At 45.0% G+C, this 17,339-nt stretch overlaps 2 protein-coding genes across 4 annotated transcripts in view; both read right to left on the bottom strand.

Moving 5' to 3' along the window:
* Positions 1-10,457, bottom strand: part of LOC115092429 (disintegrin and metalloproteinase domain-containing protein 9-like) — a 402,794-nt gene extending 392,337 nt beyond the window's left edge. Inside the window, exons 1-2 of the mRNA XM_029603262.1 lie at positions 10,403-10,457; positions 8,796-8,909 (exon numbers count right to left, since the gene is read on the bottom strand). Coding sequence (XP_029459122.1) covers positions 8,796-8,865 — 70 coding nt within the window. The 5' untranslated portion in view covers positions 8,866-8,909; positions 10,403-10,457. The remainder of the gene's footprint in view (positions 1-8,795; positions 8,910-10,402) is intronic.
* Positions 10,458-10,804: 347 nt separating this feature from the next.
* LOC115092750 (disintegrin and metalloproteinase domain-containing protein 9-like) overlaps positions 10,805-17,339 on the bottom strand; it is a 384,934-nt gene continuing 378,399 nt past the window's right edge. For all 3 annotated transcript variants that reach the window (XM_029604043.1, XM_029604042.1, XM_029604044.1), the window contains one exon: positions 10,805-12,150. In XM_029604043.1, coding sequence (XP_029459903.1) covers positions 12,149-12,150 — 2 coding nt within the window. In that variant the 3' untranslated portion in view covers positions 10,805-12,148. The remainder of the gene's footprint in view (positions 12,151-17,339) is intronic.

Below are 17,339 nucleotides of genomic sequence, written 5' to 3'. Positions count from 1 at the left end.
GCGTGCAGGAGAGGGCTGCAGGAGAGGCATTTCAGCCGCGTGAGGGAGAGGCGTTTCAGCCACGTGAGGGAGAGGCGTTTCAACCGCGTGCAGGAGAGGGCTGCAGGAGAGGCGTTTCAGCCGCGTGAGGGAGAGGCGTTTCAGCCGCGTGAGGGAGAGGCCTTTCAGCCGCGTGCAGGAGAGGGCTTCAGCCCCGTGCAGAAGAGGAGCAGCGGGGCCGAGGACCCAGGGCCGCTGCAGAGCCCTGCCTGTGGCAACCCATAAAGAAGAGGCCCAGAGGTGAGAGAGAGGTGTGTGTGAGTATGAGATGAGTTGAGAGATTGTGTGTGAGAGTGAGTTGAGAGACTGTGTGTGTTTGCAGAAACAGCATGTGAGAGCCTCTGTGTGTGTGAAAGAGACAGCATGTAAGAGTGAGAGCCTGTGCTTGAGCAAGGCAGCATGTGGGAGTGAGAGAAAGCCTGTGTGTGAGACTCAGACAGCATGTGCCAGTGAGAGACTGTGTATGTGTGTGTGAGAGAGAAATGCATGTGAGAATGAGAACCTGACTGTGTGTTTGAGGGAAGAAGACAGGTGGAGAGAAAAGAAATAGAAAAAAAGGCAATATAAAAGAAAATGACAAAAAAATAAGAAAGGGAAGCAGATGTAAAAAAAAAATAAATTACTGATAAGAGTAGCACTTTCTCTATGCGGATCTCACAATGTACGAGATCAACATGGGGGAAGTGGAAACCCACGGGGCCTGCACAGAGGAGGCAGCAGAATGGGCTTCAGTGCCAATAGCAGCAATCACCGCCTCCCCAATAGCCACGTGGCAGCAGTGGCAGTAATTAGATTAATTGTTTGACTCAGCTGGAGGTGACAAAGTATGAAGTGGGATGTGAAATCTGCTTGATCTGGTGGAGAATTAGGATTGCTGTTACACATGAACTGGATTTGGCACATACATACAGGGAGCCAGGATAATCAATTGAAGCCTGCAGCTGAGGACTGATTCATTATGACTCATGTAGAAATTAGTGCATTTTCCAGATTAGTCTGCATAACACAATTCTCAACATTCAGCATTATTTCTGCTGCATAGAGTTTTATCTGAGAGACTCTGAGGTTGTGAGGGAGCCAGTAAGAGTGAGAGCATGAGTGTGTATGAGAAAATCCAGGGGAGTAAGAGTGTGTGTGAGTGGGTGGGGGGGAGGAGGGGGGGGGGACGGGGAGAGAGTGTCTTACACCCTGAGAGTGTATCAGTGTCTGTGAGAGTGAGAGGTTATGGTGGCTATGATAGCATGAATGTGTATGTATGTGACAGTGTATGTGTGAGAGAGAATGGACATGTGAGTATGTGTGAGAGAGAGAGAGGATAACCTCCTAATCCTCGACAATATCAGGGTGACTGGAAATCAAGAGCTCCCATGTATGGACAGCAGGGGCTTTTTAAAATCCTTATTAGTTTTAATTATTGTGTGTTATTTGATATATGTGCTGTTTTGGGAAATTATAAAAAATGTATATGATTTTAATTAATAGAAATTCTATTTATCAATAGTTTTAAAATATTCTTTTATTAGTATGGTTTTACTATTATAACTTATGCTTTATGTTTCTTAATTTTATTGTTTTATGAGGAATGGTGGTTCTGTTTTTCCATTGTTAATACACAGATTCTGGCTTCTTGGAGTTTCCATTTCAGTTTTTTCTAATTTGTGCTCCTTTATTTTGTATTCTGTATTTGGTGAGGGTCTGTCTCTGCTCTGTGTGGGTGACAATGATGAATTTGAAAATATCTTTTAGTATGATGAGCTGTAAGGGAAACATCCAAGCTCCATTGTTTGGGGGGAATTTCAGTGGATGCACAGAGTTACAGAATTGGAGGTGCAGGATTTGTATTGACATTCTGTCCTTTCCTATATATTCCAGACTTCACTCTCATAGCCATATAGAATTAGTTGTAGGAAAAATTTTTACATATTGGCATTTGCATGAGATTCACGCTACTGGAGTTTTTTGTGATTTAATTGTAGAAATAGAGCAGCAGCAGCTGAAGAGCAAAGAAGAGAAGGACAGGGGAGAAAGAAGGCACTTTTATTGAAGAAGAGTGAAGGGGAAAGGAGATTAGCGGGCCCTGGCTTGAGTCCTGGCGGGGACCTGATCTACAGCGCTGTACACAGTGAAAAAAAAAAGCAAATAATAGCAGCAGTGGCTGTGTCCAGTAGCAGCAGTAGCAGCCATCTTCAGTAGTGCCCATCATCAGTAGCAGTAGCCATCTTTCAGCGTTAGGGGCCTACTACACCTCCACCTCAAATCCTTGTAAAATGAGTAAAAAACAAACATTGCTTGAGAGCTTCTTTGAAAAGGGAGAAAGACCCAATGATGAGACAGATGAAGACTCCATGACTGCTAAAAAAAAGAAAACTGCATTTAAAAGAAAATACAATGAGTCCTACTTAAAGTATGGGTTCCTCGCAACAGGCGATTCACAGGCCCCAAGCCCACTCTGTCTGATATGCGGTGACCGGCTATCCAATGAGGCCATGAAGCCTTCAAAACTGATTTGCCACTTACAGACCAAGCACCCTGCAGCAAAAGACAAGCCTTTGGAGTTTTTTGAAAGAAAAAAACGTGAACACGAAGGACAGAAGCAATTATTAAAGGGCACCGCATCAACAAATGTGTCTGCACTGAGAGCATCATTCTTAGTGGCTAACCGCATTGCCAAGGCTAAGAAGCCCTTCACTATTGGTGAAGAGTTGATCCTGCCTGCAGCTAAGGACATTTGCCATGAACTTTTAGGAGAGGCTGCAGTTAAAAAGGTGGCACAGGTTCCTCTTTCAGCAAGCACCGTCACTAGACGAATTAATGAAATAGCAGAAGACATCGAGGTACAATTGTTAGAGAGGATTAATGCGTCACCATGGTACGCAATCCAGGTTGATGAGTCTACTGACGTTGACAACAAGGCAATGATGCTTGTTTATGTGAGATATATTTTTCAGGAGGATGTGTATGAGGATATGTTATGTGCATTATTGTTGCCAGCCAACACCACAGGAACAGAACTATTCAAGTCTTTGGATGATTACATATCAGGAAAATTAAACTGGTCATTTTGTGTCGGTATATGCACGGACGGAGCAGCTGCCATGACTGGACGGCTTTCAGGTTTAACTACTCGGGTCAAAGAGGTTGCGTCTGAATGTGAGTCTACGCACTGTGTCATCCATAGAGAAATGCTGGCAAGCCGAAAAATGTCACCTGAACTTAACAGTGTTTTGCAAGACGTGATTAAAGTTATTAATCACATCAAAGCACACGCCCTTAACTCACGTCTGTTCGAGCAGCTCTGTGAGGAGATGGATGCGGAGCACAAACGTCTTCTCTTACACACAGAAGTCAGATAGCTTTCTAAAGGTAGAGCACTGGCCAGAGTTTTTGAGTTACGAGAACCGCTTCATAGATTTCTTTTAGAAAAAGAATCGCCACTTGCAGCACATTTCAGTAGTGAGGAATGGGTCACAAAACTTGCTTACTTGTGTGACATATTCAACTTGTATGAGTTGAATATGTCACACAATTCACACTGCCAGCTAGTGCCTGAGCCACTAGCTGGCAGTGTGATTGTCTCATTACTTGGCAACTGGTTTAAGAGTTTAAGATTCCCCTTCCTCTCCCCTCCCCCCTCTACACCCTTCCTCTCCCCTCCCCCCTCTACACTCCCTGCTCTCCTTACCATAATTTATCCTCATCAACAAGCCATTTATGTACATATGTTATATACTATAGTCTAATGTTCCATGTACTCCTGTTAGTTCTGTTACAACTTGTTATATTTATTACCATGTTATAATGTAAAATATTCTTGTTATATTTATTACCATGTTATAATGTAAAATATTCTTATAATGTAAAATATTCTTATATCTATTTAATACCATGTTATAATGTAAAATAGGGCTGTTACCACCCTATTCCTTTAGTTATCTGGAAACCGATGTGATATCTCGATCGAATGTCGGTATACAAAAGAAATAAATAAATAATAAATAAATAAACTTAATCTGTCACTTCAGGGGAGAATGACAACTGCCTTCAAGTTGGCAGATAAAGTTGCTACATTCAAAGCCAAATTGGATGTGTGGGGACGGCGAGTGAGAACAGGGATATTTGACATGTTTCAAACATTAGCAGGGATTTTGGAAGAGACCGAGCCTGCGCCTTCATTCTCCCAGCTGGTGCTTGATCACCTATCTCAGCTTTCATTAGAGTTTGAGCATTACTTTCCAACCACAAAAGACCCACGAACTAGGAAGGAATGGATTCGCAACCCATTTGTGAACAAGCCAGGTGAATCGACCTTGTCCATGCTTGAAGAAGACCAACTGCTTGAGATTGCAAATGATGGTAACCTTAAAATTATGTTTGAGACTTCAAATCTCCCAACGTTCTGGATTAAAGTCAAGGCAGAATATCCTGAGATCACCACAAAAGCACTGAAAACTCTGCTTCCATTTCCAACATCCTATCTTTGTGAAACTGGGTTTTCTGCAATGACAACAGCAAAAACGAGATTACGGAGTACACTGGACATAAGGAACACACTTCGGGTGTCACAGTCTCCCATCACCCCTAGATGGGAACATCTTGTTGCAGGAAAACAAGCCCAGTGCTCCCACTGATCCAGGGAAACAAGCCAGGTGCTCCCATTCATTCTGCACATGTGGTGAGTTGAGTCACATTCACATTATAAATGTCATAATAAATGATAAGTATGCACTAAAATCCAACCCCATCCATAACCCCGCCCCCATATGACCAAAGCCCCGCCCTCGCCCCACCCCTGCCCCGCCCCCACCCCGCCTTGCCGGGCCATGGAAAAATGGTCTTGCTTGAAGCCGGTCCCCGGTGCAAAAAAGGTTGGGGACCACTGGTATAACTCACTTATTCTGGATTCATCTGACTGGATGCTAAGAAATTCTCTTTTACTCAACATACAATTAAGCTCTGGAATTCATTGCCGAAAGATGTGGTAAAGGCAGGTAGCATAGCTGGGTTTAGAAAAGGTTTGGACAAGTTCTTGGAGGAGTCAATAAACTGTTATTAACCAGACAGACTTGGGAAAAGCCACTACTTATCCCCTGGGTGTTAGCAGCATGGGATCTATCTACTGTTGGGATCCTACCATGGTACTTGTGACCTGGATTGGCCACTGTTGGAAACAGGATACTGGGCTTGATGGATCCTCGATCTGACTGAATATAGCAATTCTTATGTGCTTATGTAGAGTGCCTAATACCCTTGGGAAAGCAGAATTCCATCTGGAGCTGTTGTGCTTTAAGTCAGGATCTCCTCAATCTTGCTGCAGCAGTGATGCTTATACTCTTGGCCAGGGTTTAATTTTCTTTTTCTTAAACCCTGGAGAAAGTTGGCAGTATGGATCATGTTTAGCCCCTCCCCTGGAGTAATAAGCAGAGCAAAGCCTAGGAAACCATAGAAACAGCAGTCTGTGTGTAGCACACAGTCAGTGAGAATTTGCTGGATTGGGGGGGCTTTCCTTAGAAGTGAAGACAGGTTACTGTCAAAGAAAGGGAGGGGATGAGTCAGAAGAAGCTACCTGTGCAGTGTTAATGAGGCTTCTGCCTCAGGTGAGTGTGTTTGTGTATATGTCTTTGCCTCTGAGAGTGTGCCTGAGCCACTAGCTGGCAGTGTGATTGTCTCATTACTTGGCAACTGGTTTAAGAGTTGATTGGTTGGCAAGAGACTATATCACCAGATCAGGAATGCAGGATATATATGAAACATGTAATTAAATTTGAGGGGTGCTCTACTGATTTCATGGATAGAAGGGGGACTGCAGTTCAGTTTGCTGTACTTAGTTTAGGAAAAACGTGATATTTATGTTGGAGATTTTTTTGTCTCGGTTCTGCTAGATTCCAGGTCACATGACATACTTCTCAAAGTATTGGTGTGCTCTTGGGAGCTGATGAAACACATGCTGCACTGAAAATGCATTAGTCACAGGTACCACATTGGCTGGTTTTGAAATAAATGCCCTGGACTGAAATATTCCTGCAATCCACCTCCCACAGGAATTAGTTTCTATAATATCTACAGCTTTATACCGAATTGAAAGGGGGGCCTTGTGCGCATACCACAAATATGAAAAATGCCGCACATGCTCAATAGAGCATTTTTTTAAATTACTGAGCTCGAGAAAAGCTTTGATCTAGTATCCCTCAGCAGACATCATCCATGTTTAAGAAATAAGTATCCTGTTATCCTCAGAGAATACATGGTACAGATCAGCAACTTCACTTTCAGGCAGATGAAAGTGCATAACATGGCTGCACAATTCATTTTATTCCCAAAAGGGTTAAGAACTATCTTGGAAAAGACTTCCCATTTCTATCCTGTGCTGTGGTGAGCAGAGCTGGCTAGGGATGTGAATCGTTTTTCAACGATTAAAATTATCGTCCGATAATGTTTATATCGTCTTAAATCGTTATAGAACACGATACAATAGAAATTCTAACGATTTATCGTTAAAAATCGTTAAATCGTGTTAGTGCGCACTAAATCGAGTTAGTGCGCACTAACTCCCCGTTAGTGCGCACTAACTCGATTTAGTGCGCACTAACTGAAAATGATACAAATAAACACTTTCCAGGTCACTGAAGGTCAGTTAGGAATGAATATGTGTTCCTATTGGCTGGCTGCCCTCTTATCTATTGATGTTACCAAGGTTACCACTGAGGTGATGGTTGGGGGGATGGGAAATGGAACTGGAAACTAACGAACACCAACAGAAAATGAAACAAAGTGTTCACACTTCCCAGGTCAGTAAAGGTCACTTAGGAATGAATATGTATGTATGTATTCCTATTGGCTGGCTGTGCTCTTATCTATTGATGTTACCAAGGCTAACACTGAGGTAATGGTTGGGGGGATGTGAAATGGAAACAGTTGGAAGCTTGACAAAAAAAGTAATGTAATGATCAGCACTCACGTGACTAGAACTTGTTTGTTTATTATTTTAGTTAGCAGGCACCTGAAATGCTAGTGCATGTTGAATTTGCCAATCACTGTGCATTTTAGAAAGGTGGTCCTGGCTGGAACTGTACACAGTTCAAATATATGTAATTGATTGTTGGTAAGTGTATTTTTTAAGTAGCCACACTGGCACAAGTATGTTTACTTTTCCTCCTACTTAACTCACTAGCTCAGCTTTGTAAGAAGGGCTTCTCTGCTTGTGTGTTGTTTTTGTTTGGTGTGAGGAGAGCAGAAACATCAGATCTTTATTCAATCTACTACAGTCATGTCTTACAGTGCCCTATCCCTATTAATACCAGGAGTGTTGTGATCTTCCTGCACACAGTGCCCTAACCCTGATACCAGTCTGAGACAGCTCCCTCCCTGCATTACTAGTGAGAGGCTGGCTTCACAGACAGGGGGGAGCTGCCTGACCCTCACTCCTGACTTCCCCCATGTCCCAGCTAGTGAATGGTGTGTGGGTGAGGGGGGGGGGAGGATGGTGAAGTCTGAGACAGCTCCCTCCCTGCATTACTAGTGAGAGGCTGGCTTCACAGACAGGGGGGAGCTGCCTGACCCTCACTCCTGACTTCCCCCATGTCCCAGCTAGTGAATGGTGTGTGGGTGAGGGGGGGGGGAGGAGGATGGTGAAGTCTGAGACAGCTCCCTCCCTGCATTACTAGTGAGAGGCTGGCTTCACAGACAGGGGGGAGCTGCCTGACCCTCACTCAAGCAGAGAAGCCCTTCTTACAAAGCTGAGCTAGTGAGTTAAGTAGGAGGAAAAGTAAACATACTTGTGCCAGTGTGGCTACTTAAAAAATACACTTACCAACAATCAATTACATATATTTGAACTGTGTACAGTTCCAGCCAGGACCACCTTTCTAAAATGCACAGTGATTGGCAAATTCAACATGCACTAGCATTTCAGGTGCCTGCTAACAAAAATAATAAACAAAGAAGTTCTAGTCACGTGAGTGCTGATCATCACATGTCAAGCTTCCAACTGTTTCCATTTCACATCCCCCCAACCATTACCTCAGTGGTAACCTTGGTAACATCAATAGATAAGAGCACAGCCAGCCAATAGGAATACATATTCATTCCTAAGTGACCTTTACTGACCTGGGAAGTGTGAACACTTTGTTTCATTTTCTGTTGGTGTTCATGAGTTTCCAGTTCCATTTCCCATCCCCCCAACCATCACCTCAGTGGAAACCTTGGTAACATCAATAGATAAGAGGGCTGCCAGCCAATAGGAACACATATTCATTCCTAACTGACCTTCAGTGACCTGGAAAGTGTCTATTTGTATCATTTTGAGTTAGTGCGCACTAACTCGAGTTAGTGCGCACTAACGGGGAGTTAGTGCGCACTAACTCGAGTTAGTGCGCACTAATCGGAAAAAACGATTTTTAACGATTTTTCAATGAAATAATCGTGCCAAACACGATTTTCTTCTCCTGCCACACGATTTCTATCGTTAAGACGATATGGAAAACGATTCACATCCCTAGAGCTGGCATGTTCCTCATTATATTACACGGGGAAAGTTCTGGCATTGTTGCCTAGTTCAGTAGCTCAAGAATGGATACTCCCAGTCTATAATGTGTTGTGCTATACATGTGCTCCTCTTTAACTTTTTAAAAAACTTTCACTAATCACAACTGCTCATTTCCTTTTCTTCCCAACTAAATTTCCTTACACCAAAGACCACGCAGCAATTATGACTATAATAAAACTCCATAGCCAGAAAATTATTGGTTTATTTTACTCACCATTGCTAGCTGTCATAGAGATGGCAGGAAGCAGGTGGAGGAGCAGGAACAGGTGATGATGTATCCTCATTTCATAAATATTCACGTATTAGAAATTGGTCGTCTTTGTTTCACCTGTACCTCACCACCACAGGCCAAAATGGATAAAGCAAACACTGAATGAAAGGATGCATTCAGTCCCCGGTGCCTTCACTGCAACTATATGTTGTTTCAGGCAATATTCATAATGGGAAGGGGGAGGGGGGCTTTGAATTAACCATATACAGCTGGCCAATGCCCTGCTGCAAAGTTGTCATATCATCAGAAAGATATGGCACCAGTTCCTGATTTTTAAGTCTCCCTTCTCTGGGATTTCTGTCTCTTATCATTATAATATAAAATATAATATAAAAGAATGATTTTTTTTTAAATAAAGCCAGGACTGGATCAAGAAGGTGAGCCTCATACCTTCGAGTAATTCTGCAGGACCTTTGTCCCCAGTGGTATTCCCTGGATTGTTTCCACTGTCAAATCTTGCCCTGTTTTTTTTTTTACCCCTTTACTACATGTCTAGGAAAAATCTTCTGCACTGACAAATGTGTAGGTTACGTCAATAGAATCCACTTTGTTTTCTCTTTCATCTTCTAGGCCGCTCCACTTCAACCCCTTCCCCAGATAACTGGAAACACACCTGCGATACTGTTCTTTGGTCAGTTACAGCAGTGGTAACTATCTTCCCTTAATTCTAGGGTCTGACTGCACTACTTCTGTGGCAGCCCCAAGAACAACTGGGCTCCCACTAGACAGGGATACCATCCCAGATGCTTTCCTTTCCCCCTGTGCCTTGACCTGCAGACCAAGCCATGGGACCACCCCCAGAACATACTTCTTTTATCCTGTTGCAACACATCCAAAATTATTTTTAAAAATTATGCTTTCTTCATATCTTCCTGTGAAAATGTATGTGACTATTCATAGCAATGACTAGGTTCTTTGCTTCTGAGGAAAAATCTGAAGCCAAACTATCTACCTTTAAAACTGCTTTTGCCATGGAGCTGCTTTTTTTTTTTTTTACTCAACAGTTTCCTCCTTTGTACTTTCAGCTGTCAGAACCAGGCCTGTGATCTATTGCCATGAACCTTCATGCACACCCACGTCGGGATTAGTTCCCCTATATTTTCTCCCAATTTTTGGCAGCAGCTCTCAGTTGAGGGCCATACACCAGGGCTTCTTCCAGAACCTTGCAATCATGGGCCTGAAACCTGACCATTAGCTGTCACCTTCGCCTGATGATTATAACCTCCTCCCCCTCCAGGAGCTGTAAACACTGCCTCTGCAGCATCCTCAATCCCAACCAACCCAAGGAGGAGGACTATTTGAGCCAGGAATCATAGCACTGTCTCTGAACCACCAGGCCAACTTGTAACCTCATCGCCATAGAATCTAATGGGAAAATCTAACTGGGGAAAGACAGCCATGTTAGTCCTTCAGACTACAGGCACAAACTCACACCCAACCTGTGAAATGCCTTGGAGCTAGTATCAAATATTAAATCTATTCAGGAAATTATGACTTTTGCCAGCTTCTAACCCCACTGAATATTAAAAGTTTAATTCAAAAGCCTATACCTGGCAGAGACAAGGGAGAAAGTCTTCTGACAGTTACAAGGTAACTAAGAGAATAACTGACATTTCAGCCTGGCAAGCTTCACACCTCCCTTGTCACATGACAGAGAACCACCATAAAGATTTAAAGAGACAGTAGCAATACATTTCTTTAAATTCTTACTAAAATGTTTATTTTAAAATTCTGCCTCTCCCTAATATCCCATACAGCTTTCTCCTACTCTTTGGACATCCCAGCCCATTGGAAATCTGCCCTAACCATTGTCACTGATGACAGGGGAAGGGGGTCTCGGGGCTGAGGCATAGCGGGCCTTCATTTGTAGCTACTTGTGAGGTTCCCCCCGTTTTTGAGCCCTCTGCTCTAGCCCAGCCATCACAGTAGCAATCCTCCAACTTGGGGGTGAGGGTGGAGGGCAGGGGGTGGGACCACAGTTCCTTCCAGATCCCAGTACATATATGTCTTTCAAGCAGACAGTAGATGTGAGTAATAGTTGGGACTCTCCCTTTTCAAGAGGTGGTGAGCACTGCCTTTGCACTATCCCCAGCCCCTGCAGATTCAAGAGTAGCAAACAGATCTGTATTCAACCCATACAGCACTGGTACACTGGGTCTTTGGGCTGCCCCAAAATAAATTATTTTCTTTTTTAGCCTTAGCCTGGCAGTTTTTGACTGTTTCTTAAGGTTCCATCTCAACTGGAACCAGCCTTTATTCACAACTCCAAGGTTTTTTTCCATACTTCTCATCCCTTCCAAAATCCCTTAGCCCAGCCATGTAATGACATTCCATGGCATTAAAGCATCGGATGTAGAGACTGATTGTGGCCAATAGGTGCCACAGTTGAGCAATGACTGGGAAACACTCCCTTGGGAGTTATGAAAGATGTCCCTGCAGCATCCCAAGCTGGCCTTGGGAAAAGAATCCTAGCTCAGGAATCAAACCCATGTATTGTATATGGAAGGGTGAGGTACTTGCCACTGAACCATCAGACCAGCCCAATTCTTTTTTGTTTTCTGCTAAAAGTTTAAGTTGAGAAAGGAAAATGCTATATAAATTCCAAGCATGAGCATTTCCCTTGTATACAAACATTTAAATCTTTTTCCAGAGTAATGTTAATACATCTTTTTTGTACATATACTATATAATAATCTAACAGTTTTATATTTTGATATTTACATTGCCTAGCAAGGACAGACACAAGATATTATACACAGAAAGGAAAAGTCACATGCATACATAAAAAATTGGGAGTTACTCATCAAGCAGTGGTACCCCAAAATGGATTCAGGGTTGAAAATGAACCAGAAATGGATTATGAATCAGCAAGGCAACAATGTCATAAGACAGCTCATATCACATTTATATAATTTAACAGGGGCTTCACTTATAAGTAACTCTGTCATTGTCCATTCCATACTGTGTACAATTTTGGACCTCACACTTTGAAGTATTTGAAGCACTTGGAGATGGTCCACAGGAGAACCACAACATAACAAAAAATAATCTTGTGACCTATAGGGAAAGGCTAAAAGACTCTGGGTTATTTGTCCCATAGACAAGATGACCAAGGGATGACTAGAAAATGGATTAATGTCCTATGTCATGGGTGCTGAAGTATCACATGACCATCAAATCGCTGTTACTCTTGGCATATGATGCTACAATAATCTTCATTCTCTAACTTCAGGGTTTCTCATTTTCTTGCTTGTGGCTCATTATGACTGGCCTTATTTTGTTTATTCAGTCTTCATTCCTGATATAAGGAGGTAATAAAACCATAACACCGCTGATGAGAGAAAGAAAATAAAAGACTCTAGAAGTACAAACTAATTATTGTTCAGAATTTACAATGGTAGTGTGGAGATTGTGTTTGTTTCCTCTTATTCACTCTACAAAAATATGAGGATGAATCTGTTCCAATACAATGCTGCCATTTTATTTTACTTGTATTACAAGAAGAAAGTCACATTTTGAACAAGCTTTCAGTGGGCATTCAAAAATCCATTACATACAGCAAAACATATATGCTGTATCTACACAAAAGAGTCAGCATGACACAGCTAATATGTCAAAGGACTTGATTATGTCAGCATGACCTTAAATTCTAATTTTAGTTATCTTCAAGTACAGTACATTTTGTTTCTGATAAGAAAAGAACATACATTATTGTCTAATTAGGAGATCTTGATTTTTGTTTCTGCTAACCTCTGTTCCCATAAATATAGCCACAATTAATTTTATGGAATATAACTTCAGAGAATATTAATTTGCTATCATAAGCTAATTTGGACAGAGAAGTACCGTATTTTCCGGCGTATAAGACGACTGGGCGTATAAGACGACCCCCCCTTTTTTATACATATTTTTAAGAAAAAAAATAATTTTACACTCAAACAGGAGCAACCCTATCTATGAAAAGGCAACACTACAAATACCGTATATCAGGCCCTAAAAACCAATATACCTCTTATTAGGAAAACAGAACTAGCAAGCAGCTATAGATCCCCACACATAAATAATTGTAAAACTATACTAATAAGCAGAATAAATGTTTCAAAACAGCTATGAACAGAATAACATCCAACAATTAAAAACTCATAAAAACTATTAAACATTCTCCAAACACCAATAAAATATTTCAAAAAAGCAGACACATCACATAATATTAAATAATTAAAATGGCAGTCAATCAAGAAAAATAAACTTAAAAAGCCACCTTTCCTTACCCCCTCCAGCAGCTCTCCTATTCCTCTTCCTCAGGGCCCATGTCTCTCACACACACACACCATACCAGTCATGCCCCCATGACCAGTTTCTGTCTCTCACACACCAATCATTTCCCAGTCTTTGACACACACACACCAGACACCTTCCTGAACAGTTTCTCTGATGCCATACACACACACAGGCTTCCCACTCCCGTGTTCTGCTTACCGTACATATACGGGCTTCTCACTCTCATAATCACTTTCTCTGTCTCACACACACACACACCAGTCTCTCTCTCATTTCCATGCTCACTCTCCACGTGCACAGGCTTCTCATTCCCTGAATCACATTCTTTCTCTCACATTCACACACACCAGTCTCTTTCTCTCACACACACCGTCACCTTATCAACCAGTCTCTCTCTCATGCACGCGCACACACACACACACAGCCAGCCCTCCCGCTCCCATGCTCTCTCTCACATAATCAGGCTTCTTACTCCCATGCTTTCTCACATACCCAGCTTTCTCACGTCCATGCTTTTTCTCTCTCTCACACTCACACACACATCAGTCATCTCTCTGAGCAGTCACTTTCATTGTCTCTCACACACGAGCTCGCTGACCAGTTTCTCTCAATCACACACATGCTCTCAATCAAATGCATTCTCTCACTTACACACAGGCTGGCTGCTTCTCTCTCTCTCTCTCACTTCCACTCCCCCCCCCCCCCAAGCACAAATAGTAGCTGCAGCAGCTTCCTCCTCCAGCCCCCGCAGGCCAAGAAAGAAGAAACCCATCGGCCGCGGGAGGCTCACGCTGCTGTCTCCTTTCCCGATTACCAGCTCCTTCGACTGCTCGGGGGCCGATGCTGCTGTCGCCGCTGCAATGTTTTCACGCGGCACGGCTCTTTCTTCCCGCGCATCACTTCCTGTTCCGGTTCAAAGGGGGGGGGGGGGGGCGGGAAGAAGAAAAGGCCAGCCGCGGATGCCACAGCTTTTTTTTTTTGCACCGCTGCCGTTCCCGCTGGGCTTGAACGTGCTGATAGCCCAGCGGCAACGGCAGTGCGGTGCGCGGGAAGGAGAAAGCCGTGCCGAATGAAAAAATTGCAGCGGCGATAGCAGGAACGGCCCCGAGCAGTCGAAGGAGCTGGTAATCGGGAAAGGAGACAGCAGCATGAGCCTCCCGCGGCCAATGGGTTTCTTCTTTCTTGGCCTGCGGGGGCTGGAGGAGGAAGCTGCTGCAGCTACTATTTGTGCTCGGGGGGGGGGGTGAAAGAGAGAGAGAGGCAGCCGGCCTGTGTGTGAGAGAATGCATTTGAGAGAAACTGGTAAGCGAGCAGGTGTGCCCTATAAGACGATACCCGGCGTATAAGACGACCCCCGACTTTTGAGAAGATTTTCTTGGGTTAAAAAGTCGTCTTATACGCCGGAAAATACGGTACATTAAAAATTTATCAGTTTCATCTGTTACGGGGAGTGCTGGCAGAATGGTCCCCCTTAGAGGGAGTGTGCCCTTGGGCCCCTGGCACGATCCCGCGCCAAGGGTAGGTGTAGCGTGGGTGGCGAGAGGCAATCCGACCCCCAGCCGGACCTGCATGCCTCTGGAACCAACTGTGGAGTGTTGGTGATGAACAGTCCTCCGACCATTCCCGGCCCTTTCGGACCTGCCACTGGGATGGCAAGAGGCAGCAAGCCGGACTCAGGGCGTGAGCAGACGACGGTTCAAAAGCAATAGACGAAGACTTGGGAACCATAGACTGTAGATGTAGACTCTAAAGCAAGGTACTGTAGATGTAGACTCTGAAATAAGTAGGGACTTGGAAGGTTGAGACATTGGCACTGTACCTCAGGGCGCCCTACACAGCCAGTACCACTGGTCTGGTCACGACCACCCTGTCCCACATCCGTGGGAGCGGAACCAGCGCAGGAAAGGAAAAGCGCTGCACAAGCAGTCCAGGGTAAGGTACTGCACACCGGCAGTCTGAAGTAGGTTACTGCACACCGGCAGTCTGAAGCGGGTTAAAACATCAGGATCAGGAACAAACATCAAGGAACAACAGGAACACATCAGGAACGTGCAAGACACCGGACACCAGGCTGAAACAAATAACGAAGGCCTGACGAAGCACTGGAAGAGGAGACATCCAGAGATGTGTAACTCCAATGCAAGGCAAAGCATGAGTGCTGGAGCAAAGCTTTTATAACCCAGGAGCAGGCCACTCCCTGGGAGGAGTCCAGATGGGCCATCCCTTGCTGGCTCTACAAGAGTGGGGAGGAGCTGCGGGCCCGCCTCTTAGGAGAAGGGCGTGGCCCACACCAGAGCATCCAGGCTGTAATGGAGCAAGCCTCGAGTAGGCCCCGAACAATATCAAAGGCCTCCCAGGCTGTGGAGCAGGATCCGGACACTTGCTCAGGCGAGGCCCTGGCTTCGGAGCAGCCTCCAGAAAAAGGAGAGATGCCTCCTGTGGCGCAGCTACAGGAGGAATCGTAACAATACCCCTCCCCTCAAAGGGCCCCTCCCTTTCAGAAGGACCAGAAACATAAGACCAAGAGAACACGAGACCGGTGAACACGCGACAGACATAAAAAACAAAAGGGAGCACGTGAACAGGGAGCGACAAGCAAAACCAGCACAGACGAGCAACAAGTGGAAGACAGCACAGACGAGCAACAAGCGGAAGACAACAGCAGAAACGACCAACAAGAGGACAACAGCAGAGACGAGCAAAAAACAGAGCATCAGAGACAAGCAAAAAACAGAACATCAGAGATGAGCAAAACAGGACCACAGCAGAAACGAGAAAAGCAGAACAAAGAACAGAAGACCAGAAACAGGAAACAAGGGAGAGAATCCAGGGTGGGAGCAGGCTATAGAAAAAACATCAGGAAGAACGCAGGCGCCTCCTGCAGGTCGTGGAACTCCATCCTGGAGACAAAGAGCCAAAGGTCTGGATGCAGGCGCTTCTTGCAGGTCGTGGAAACCAGACAGCTGGCACCTCCAGCAGGTCGTAAAAATGGCAGAAGCTGGTGCCTCCAGCAGGTCATAAAAATAACAAAAGCTGTTGCCTCCAGCAGGTCGAAGAGACGAAAACCAGAAAAAAAAATTCTGGGTCCAGAAACAAAGCAAGTCCTAACCGGACCACGTACACCGGGCACATGGCCTTGCATTCTGTTATGTAATGGGCGGCCTTGGAAGGCCTTGTATTCTATTATGGGGAGCGCTTGCAGAGCGGTCCCCCTTAGAGGGAGTGTGCCCTTGGGCCCCTGGCACGATTCCGTGCCAAGGGAATGTTGGTAATGAACAGTCCTCCGACTGTTCCCGGCCCTTTCGGACCTGCCGCTGAGATGGCAAGAGGTAGCAGGCTGGACTCAGGGCGTAGGCAGACGACGGTTCAAAAGCAATAGACGAAGACTTGGGAACCATAGACTGTAGATGTAGACTCTAAAGCAAGGTACTGTAGACGTAGACTCTGAAACAAGTAGGGACTTGGAAGGTTGAGACGTTGGCACTGTCCCTCAGGGCGCCCTACACAGCCAGTACCACTGGTCTGGTCACGGACTACCCTGTCCCACATCCGCGGGAGCGGAACCAGCGCAGGAAAGGAAAAGCGCTGCACAAGCAGTCCAGGGTAAGGTACTGCACACCGGCAGTCTGAAGCAGGTTACTGCACACCAGCAGTCTGAAGCGGGTTACTGCACACCGGCAGTCTGAAGCGGATTACTGCACACCGGCAGTCTGAAGCGGGTTAAAACATCAGGATCAGGAACAAACATCAAGGAACAACAGGAACACATCAGGAACGTGCAAGACACCGGACACCAGGCTGAAACAAATAACGAAGGCCTGACGGAGCGCTGGAAGAGGAGACATCCAGAGACGTGTAACTCCAATGCAAGGCAAAGCATGAGTGCTGGAGCAAAGCTTTTATAGCCTAGGAGCAGGCAACTCCCTGGGAGGAGTCCAGATGGGCCATCCCTTGCTGGCTCTACAAGAGTGGGGAGGAGCCACGGGCCCACCTCTTAGGAGAAGGGCGTGGCCCACACCAGAGCATCCAGGCTGCAGTGGAGCAAGCCTCGAGTAGGCCCCGAACAATATCAAAGGCCTCTCAGGTCGTGGAGCAGGATCCGGACACTTGTTCAGGCGAGGCCCTGGCTTCGGAGCGGCCTCCAGAAAAAGGTGAGATGCCTCCTGTGGCGCAGCTACAGGAGGAATCGTAACATCATCAGTTCCT

The sequence above is a fragment of the Rhinatrema bivittatum genome, chromosome 5 (assembly GCF_901001135.1).
Source record: "Rhinatrema bivittatum chromosome 5, aRhiBiv1.1, whole genome shotgun sequence".
Lineage (NCBI taxonomy): Eukaryota > Metazoa > Chordata > Amphibia > Gymnophiona > Rhinatrematidae > Rhinatrema > Rhinatrema bivittatum.
This window is presented reverse-complemented; position numbering and strand designations above follow the sequence as displayed.